This window comes from Lactuca saligna, chromosome 5 (assembly GCF_052625555.1).
Source record: "Lactuca saligna cultivar CGN05327 chromosome 5, ASM5262555v1, whole genome shotgun sequence".
Taxonomy (NCBI): domain Eukaryota; kingdom Viridiplantae; phylum Streptophyta; class Magnoliopsida; order Asterales; family Asteraceae; genus Lactuca; species Lactuca saligna.
The window spans coordinates 71,472,541-71,480,745 of record NC_136421.1 but is presented as its reverse complement, the minus strand read 5'-3'; the positions used below and the strand labels follow the sequence as shown (position 1 = coordinate 71,480,745).

The 8,205-nt window shown below is 34.6% G+C and overlaps 2 protein-coding genes across 2 annotated transcripts; one reads left to right on the top strand and one right to left on the bottom strand.

Annotated features, from left to right (window-relative positions):
• Nucleotides 1–3,392: 3,392 nt before the first annotated feature.
• Nucleotides 3,393–5,126, top strand: LOC144998082 (uncharacterized protein At2g39795, mitochondrial-like). Its single transcript, XM_078957906.1, has 3 exons — nt 3,393–3,709; nt 4,288–4,610; nt 4,763–5,126. Exons 1-3 carry the CDS (start codon nt 3,467–3,469, stop codon nt 4,920–4,922), a joined length of 726 nt encoding a protein of 241 aa, XP_078814032.1. The 5' UTR covers nt 3,393–3,466; the 3' UTR covers nt 4,923–5,126.
• Nucleotides 5,127–5,488: 362 nt separating this feature from the next.
• LOC144998081 (Golgi SNAP receptor complex member 1-1-like) lies at nt 5,489–7,847 on the bottom strand. Its single transcript, XM_078957905.1, has 5 exons — nt 7,568–7,847; nt 6,989–7,219; nt 6,128–6,295; nt 5,843–5,956; nt 5,489–5,710 (listed from the first exon to the last, which is right to left on the bottom strand). The coding sequence occupies exons 1-5, from the start codon at nt 7,604–7,606 to the stop codon at nt 5,597–5,599; spliced, it is 666 nt and encodes a 221-aa protein (XP_078814031.1). The 5' UTR covers nt 7,607–7,847; the 3' UTR covers nt 5,489–5,596.
• Between the last annotated feature and the right edge of the window lie 358 nt (nt 7,848–8,205).

The following is an 8,205-nucleotide window of genomic DNA, read 5'->3' as shown; positions in this document are numbered from 1 at the left end:
TTTCATGTCAACCACATGCTGGTCATGCCAAGGACCATAAACTTCATACTTTGCAGTCCCATTCCATCTAGCTCTATATTGGACTGAAGCTTCCCTATTTCTCTCAAGTAACTTTGATGTTGTTGGAGTGAGTGGACCTGGAGCTTTGGACATCACTTTCTTCACATTGCAAATCCTCTTCATAAGGTACTGCCTGATGTACTCAAGACAACTTATGATGGGCTTATTCCTACCATGAATAAGCTTACTGTTGAAAACCTCACATAAATTGTTGAGCAATATATCTGATCCTGCTCTGCCTGTATTAAACAAGAAAATTATATGAACTAAACCATATATAATGAGCACTAGTAAAGCTTCACCTAAGTTAGGGAATGTAACCTGAAAAGTGGCTTCTGGCCCAATGGTGAGGGGGGATTTTCTTCAACCACTCAAAAGCATCCTTATCAAACTTGTTAAGTTCATTCATGTAGTGTTCAAATTCTGGTACTGTGGTTGCTATTGCACACTGCCATAAGTGATCTTTATACTCTTTTGTTTTCCATTTTTTCCTCATGTTCTCATAAATATGTCTTAGACAGAATCGATGCTCAGCCTATGGGTATAGTTGTGCTATAGCAGGTAAGAGTCCCTGTAAAGGATTATTTCACATAATCATTGCAACAATCATATACAAATAAACTATTAGTAATACAAAAAGAAGAAAATAGTACCTTTTGTCTATCACTCATGAAAGTAAAGTTAGAATTTGAGCACAACTCTAAGTCATCTCCCAAGCATTCTAGAAACCATTTCCAGCTACTCATATTTTCAGTCTCAACAATGGCATATGCAAGTGGGTATATGCCGTTGTTTGAATCCAATCCAACTGCTGTGAGTACTTGGCCTGGAAAGGGTCCTTTCATAAAAGCACCATCTAGTCCCAGAATATCTCTTAAACCTGCTTTAAACCCTTTCTTTAATGCCCCTAAGCAAATATACACCCTTTTAAACTGCCTTGTTTCTCTAGTACTGTTAGGCTCATTAACAACCTCAAGCTTCACAGTTGTACCCACATTAGTTGCTTGTAGTTCCATAAGATAATCTCTTAACACCTCGTATTGCTTTGTGTAGTCACCACTCACTTGCTTTGTAGCTGTTGCTTTTGCTCTCTGTACTTTGTGTATGGACACACCAACTTGAAGCCTCTTCTGAACTTGCTCTTGAATGCTTCGAAGGGGTACTGTAGGGTTAGACTCGACCATGTCTAAGATTTCTGCAGATATATACTTCGCAGTGCAAGCCCTAAGTTTTCTAGTTTGAACACAAGTATGTTTGTCCAGTAAAGTTTTCACATACCAATAATCACTATCTTTTGACCGTGAAGTCTGCATTGACCAAGAACAATTTAATTTATTGCCCTTACCTACCCCACTTGCATTTACATTAGGTACATTACCTTTACACACAACCCTAAGCCTTGTTTTGTCGTTTTTCTTGAAGCCAAGATTCCTTCTAGTCTCAATGGCAAGTTTGTTGACTTTGTTCTTAATTTCCTTTTTACTTTTATACTTTTGACCCACTTGAAAAGTAACTGTATGGACTTCACCAAGAGAGCACTTCTTCTCCTTCACCATCTGTTTTAATATTGCTTTCCTTCTTTCATCATCACTATCTTCACCTAATGAGTCCCATTCATCATTATCAATTACTTCAACATCTTCAACATCTTCTGTATCAACAACTTCATTTTCAGTCTCAACACCTTTTCCTCTGTCAACATATTCAACATCTAGATCAACATTCATATAGAAATCACTCATGTCCACCTCAATATCACTTACATAGTTTTCTTCATCTTCAAGAAAATCACTGTCTTCCTCACTCCCTTCACCACCCCCTTCACTACCCCCTTCACTACCTCCTTCACCAAGTCCTTCACAAACACCCTCACTTTCAAATTGAACTTCCCCTAGTCCTGTGCCAAGTTCTGCACCAACACCCATACTCTGATCATTACCATCATTAAAAGTATATTGATCAAAGAAAGGATCAAAGTCTTCAAATTGAAATGGTTGGTCATCAAAGGTATCAAACTCTCTTGTATTTACTTCTTGGTCACCAACATTTGCACCTTGATCATGAACTTTTGTATCTTGATTACCAACAGCTGCACCTTGATCACTAACATTTGCTCCTTCATTACCAATTTCAACATGTGTATCTTGACCACTAACAGTTGCACCTTGCTCACTAATATTTGCACCTTCATTACCAATTTCAACATGTGCATCTTGATCACCAACAGTTGCAGTGTGTTCCAAGTTGAAACACAATTTCTTACTACATGATTGACTCCCATCAACTAACCTCAATCTCTTATTTGAATTGTATTCGGGTGTCTCATATCTTACTAAACACAATTCAAGATTTGGGACATCTTGATCACCAACAGTTGCAGTGGGCACATCATCTGCTATTTCCTCAATTATGACCCTAGGTTTAACTCTTGGAGACATAAAGTATGTAAGTAACTTAGTTTCATTATGTTCAGTGTATACCTTGATGATCTTATGATGTTCAATGTACTGTGCAAGACTAAGTACATCAATATCATTCCCTAGAGCTCTAAGACCAAACTCCAAATCTCCATTTGGCAATTGATATTGGTAGTAAATGACTGGTGGTACATCATAACCAAGCTTCAGCATCACCTCGTCCAACTCATGCACAGAGAACTCATCCATGTCTACCAAGTCAATGTGGTCTAATTTTCCTTCAATGTAGCTTATCCCTGGGAATTTTGTGAACCTCCCTCCATGATGGAGCTCAATAGTGAACATCGTGGGATATCCTTCTGTAAAAATCATGGACCAAACCAAAAAAACATTACTTTATATGGATTGTAAAAGATTTTTTTTTGTTTCAAAGAAATATGTAAGAAACAGAGTACGTTACCGTAAATTCGGATTGCATCAAAACACTGCTTTCTTGGCCTGATTTCCCACATTTGGACCATCCTCGTGGATTCAAACTTACGATTGCGGTTGATGATCAAATGCAAGATTTCAATGAACGATTAGGGTTTTCGATCAACAAGTTGGGTTTAGTGCGTAGAGTAGAGTGAAGGGTCATTAACTGTGTATATCATTCAATATGGCGGTAATCGATGATATGGAGGTGGAAAGACGAAAATACCCCGGTCTTTATTGCATGTAACGGAGTATATGGACGGAAGTGAATGGGAGGGACCAAAAACAATGGAAAAATCCAATTTTGGACCAGTGGTGCATCAAACTATCGTTTTGGACCAAAGTCGCATAATTTTGCCAAACACAGGGACCATTTTTGCAATTTACTCTTTTATTTTTGAAGAACGTTAATATTGTCCAATGAACATCTAAAACGCGGAACTGTTTCTATTCCATGCTTAAAAGTTAAAACCCTACAAAACCTTCTTTTGCTCCTCAGGAAATTTGCAATAACCATGGCCGGGTTCATTCGAACCTGTAGAAGGTCCCTTTTCTCGCTCTCTAGAGCCCTAATTCCTAACACCAACAACCCATTTCTTCTCCAAACCAACAAAACCATATCGAAATTTCCCCCAAATTTTGCTACGAATCCATATTCCACTTCAACTCTCCAACACAAATCACCATTTGATTCAAATCTTCTTAGCCTGCTTACAAACGAGATCGAATTCGAATCAGAATACGACCCTCCTTATCAGGTAAATTACATACACATCACATTATTGATCATTGTCTACCAAATGTTTCCGTTTTTTGGAACATTATAACCTAGACGAATAACCAAATATGAAATTCCTTGTGCTTACAAATCTGATCAATCTACAACTGTCACGGCATACAGTATAATGTACAAGTCCATTGATGCATCGTTTTTCAAGAACTCATACCTAGCTTTTCATTGCAAACTAACCATCAATATTTTATATTTTGCAAGTATCACTATCTTTTTTCCATTTTTGTTAGATGGTTTTTTTGCAACATTTCAATACCCATTGAAATGTTAGAAAAAAAAAATTGAAGTTTTATAATATGTTCCAATGAACTTTGCTAAGTGAAATGGTAAAGCTGTATGAAAAGTGGAATGTTAATGTGGCGATTCCTTAAATGTTATAGAGTTGAATGCACTGTGGATAACGAGGGAAAGTGGGAAACCCTCTTTTTCTGACTTTCTCTGTTAAGTCGTTCATTCCACATTAAGTAAAAAAAAGAAAAATTCATATATAACTTACCATATAAAGTTATGTCCCCATTAAGTCCATTACACTGCTAAATACAGCCCGACAAAAAGTTCAACGCGTTTATGGTGGAAGATAGGCCCGGAGAGCAATTTGTTACTTTGAGAGGGCGATCTACACTTGATGAAAATATAAAAATTGAAGCTACAATGTTTGATGGTTATGCTACAATGTCAAAAGATGAAAATACGGAGCCCGATGCCCAACTTCACATTAGTTTGTTAGTTGATATATCAAAGGGTGAAGGAGGTGAGATGTTGGAATTCGTATGCTCTGCTTGGCCCGAAAAATTGGAGATTCAAAGATTTTATGTGATGCGGGTTGATGGTGTGTTGACTCGGCCCTACACGGGTCGTGATTTTAGGTAACTATTAATAGCAATGTACTTTGACTTTTATTTAATTGGGTATTAATATTTATAGTATCTTACTTTCGCTTCGATAGTTTTTCATAAACAAATTCATTTAAAGTAGGTTAATATTTAACATGGTTTAAATATTTTCAAATCTTTATTAGGGTTTTGGACAAAACGCTACAAAGTGCACTCATGGAGTTCTTGAATGCAAGAGGAGTAAACAACGATCTTGCTTTTTTCTTGCATCGTTATGTTTGGAATAAAGATAAACTTGAACATATTCAACGCTTGAAGCTTCTCAAATCTTATGTCCAAACATAAACTTTCCCCTTTTGTTTAAAAGTTCAGAAATCGGTATAATTTATTGCTTTCCTTATTTGGAAACTTATCCCTAGTATTACCAAAAGCATTTTTACATGTGTATGGTGTGATAGATTGGCTCTCTTCAATGCAAGAAGTTCGGGCCATTTTTATCCTGTTCTTGTTATCTATTTGCATAAGCATGAATTTTTTTTTTTTGTTCGAGGATTTTACTAATATACTTTTTTATTTAAATCCTAAATGTGGTGTAGTTTACATGGTGTTATATTGGACATAACAGAACAGGATGTTTTTTAACTGTGTTTGACGTGTATTGAACTGGTTTTATTTTTATATTTATTGTTATTGGGTATTTGGACATATTTTTGGGAACTTTTTTATACAAAATTGGCACAATATTAGGGCCTTTATCCCCATTTTGTGTCATAGCTCTTTAGCAACTACACAGCCAAGAAATAAATTAGTCGCCATGAGGAATATTATTCAGCGATTAAAAGTCAAAAGGTCAAACAAGTAAACAAGTTGAATATGCAACACTTTTTCACATAATGAAACAAAAATGTAACTAGAGTAATAAATGTCTTGAATTTCATGAGGAATCTTGTACTTCATTTCTATGTAATGGACAAACAATACATTTTTTTTTTCTTTCCACTGTTCTACCAATAACTTAACTATTTTGTCAACCAATAAATCCAAATCAGAAATGTACAACATGAGGCAACCATGGAAAGGATAATCGTCTCCATTGATTTTCTCTTCTTTATTGTCGATATAATATTGTTTACCTATAAAACCACAAAACCATACAATTTAGGTTTTATATTAATGCAACAATTTAAAATTACTTTAAACGATTAATATACAAGTTATAGAATGGATTTTAAATAATAATAAAAAAAGTTCAAATACTCACTTACTGTTGGGAGGCGACTCTTGACATTGCCAATCTTAGAACCAATTCCCCCAAATGTTGATCTTTGAAACACAAGTGTCCCTAGGGTTTCTTGTGCTTGAGATATTACACCTTCCATCTACATTCACATTGTCCATGTAGATTATTAAAAAAAAAAAAAAAAAAAAAAAAAGTAAAACACACTCCTATTATGTGTTAAATATTATTATATCATTGGTGAATACTGTAAGTATGTTGCTATTATGAGTAAAGAATTATATAAGTATATTGGTTCGTACTTCCTACACACCTGTCGTGTATTTCTCATGAGAGTACCGCGTTCCTTAAGGAAAGATTGGTCTTGGGACCCACCATCATCTTCTGAGACTAATCTTGATTTCTCAAATTCTCTAAAATCTTCAAGCAGTGACGCGTGGTCTCTCTTTGCTTTTAGGCTAGATCGCAGTTGACTGAACTCCTATAATCAAGCGAGTATAGAAACAAAGGTTAAATGCAAGAAATAGCAATCATACTTTCATTTATTTGTTTATTATAGGAGTAAATTCAAAAAAAATCCCTTATACTTTGGGTGCTTTTGATGTTTAATTATTGTATTTTAGTTTCTTCAATAAAAGACACCCAAGTTTTGACAATTTTTCTATGTCAACCACTTTAACCTGCTATAACCTACTATAGCAGGTTAGAGTGGTTACGATAGAAATTTTTCGTCAAAGTTTAGTGGCTTTAGTGGAAGATTTTGTGTCAAATTTTTCACTAAAGCCGCTGAATTTGACAAGAATTTCTATTGTAACCGCTTTAACCTGGTATAACAGGTCTAAGTGATCGGCATAAAATATTTGTCAAACTTGGGTGGCTTTCATTGACGAATCTGAATTATAGTGGCTTTTATATATTTTATCCTTATTATAGCATCATACTTTTACTTCTTTCTATTACAACATTGCATTTCGATTGTCTCTTTCAAAAAAAAAAAAACATTGCATTTCGAATTTTTTTTCTTATTAAACCATTGGGTGGATTTAAAAAAAAAAATGAAAAGAAAAGAAAATATAATGTTGTAATATGAAGAAATAAAAGTAATATGCTATAATATGAAAATCAATGAGCACAAAGTGAACTATTCTTTCATATTTTACTATAGAATTTTTACCTTAGTAAGATCATGATGAATTTCTTGATGACGTGTCAATGTATGAGAAAATATTTCTGGTCCTCCAGTTGAAAGCCAAGATTGCATTAACGAAATTACTTGTTGCAATTCTTTTAATAGTTGTTCTATTCTAGATCCAAGATTGTTCTCATTATTATGATCAACTTTTGTAGAAACTAATTTACGATACACGTGTATTTGATCATCCAATTGTGCTTCAAGCTTCCTTGCCTATACCGATATCACCAAATCAACAAGCATTTTAATCATAATTGAAATCATCTCGTTTCTCAAGAAAATCTTTGCCCTAACATCAATTTAAATGTCAAAACTTTCATATCAATTCGAACTAAAAGTGGAACCACATTTGCACACATCAATACTCAAAATGAATTGATTTAGATCAACATTGAATCTTCATCGATTCACATTTTAAAAACCCTAGTTATTTCCGACATTCCGTTTGACTAAACAATTCTCAAAAGGAGGAAGCAACTGCAGACCGAATTGGGGAACATAACAATCTAACACAGGAGCAGCAGGACATAACAATGTTGAAATTAATAATAAAAAACGAACCTGTTTTCGCAAGGAGTCCCAAGAGGTTTTCGAATCCATGGAAAAGTAGAGAAGGGGGGAAACAGGGTTCCTCCCAATTGTACACGAATTTGTTAAGAGAAAGAAATTGTGTGGAAATATGATTGACCAACAGACGCACGCTTGAAAGAGGAGGAAATTCCTCCATTGAATCGAGTGAATCGCAAGAAATCCTGCGAATTGGTATCCAGTTTTGGCGGCCAAATCTAATTAGATCTCTTCCCTACGTGCCATGGTAGGAGCTACAAACCAGATTTTGACTCTCCGGTTTCACTTTTTAATTACTCGATTTTTTTTGTCTCAATATTATATTAATAATAAATTTTTTATTCAAATGAACTGTTTTTTGGATTTTTTTTGAAGTTCTATGTTTTTTTCATAATTAGTTATTTAATTTAATTTTTTGAGAAAATTATAAATTTAGTCAAATACATTAATTATTTTGTGGAAAATTACTTAAAAAAAAACTAAAATTACGAAAATAGCCCTTAAAGTCGCAGATGGATTAAACACATCTGCGATTTTGCCCTTTCATTTGCGAATGTACAAGTGTCTAAAACACAGATGTGTTTTAGGCACTTATAGTCCATCTGTGATTTTGTGAAGTCCATCTGCGATTT

What these genes read in the sequence shown, in the direction of transcription:
- LOC144998081 (XM_078957905.1), bottom strand. Translation starts at nt 7,606, where the DNA reads ATGGATTCGAAAACCTCTTGGGACTCCTTGCGAAAACAG. An exon ending in TTCATCATGATCTTACTAAG is followed by an intron (nt 6,296 to 6,988) that starts GTAAAAATTCTA and finishes GCTTGATTATAG; the next exon opens with GAGTTCAGTCAACTGCGATC. An exon ending in TCATGAGAAATACACGACAG is followed by an intron (nt 5,957 to 6,127) that starts GTGTGTAGGAAG and finishes ATGTGAATGTAG; the next exon opens with ATGGAAGGTGTAATATCTCA.
- LOC144998082 (XM_078957906.1), top strand. Translation starts at nt 3,467, where the DNA reads ATGGCCGGGTTCATTCGAACCTGTAGAAGGTCCCTTTTCTCGCTCTCT. An exon ending in AATACGACCCTCCTTATCAG is followed by an intron (nt 3,710 to 4,287) that starts GTAAATTACATA and finishes TGCTAAATACAG; the next exon opens with CCCGACAAAAAGTTCAACGC. An exon ending in TACACGGGTCGTGATTTTAG is followed by an intron (nt 4,611 to 4,762) that starts GTAACTATTAAT and finishes AATCTTTATTAG; the next exon opens with GGTTTTGGACAAAACGCTAC.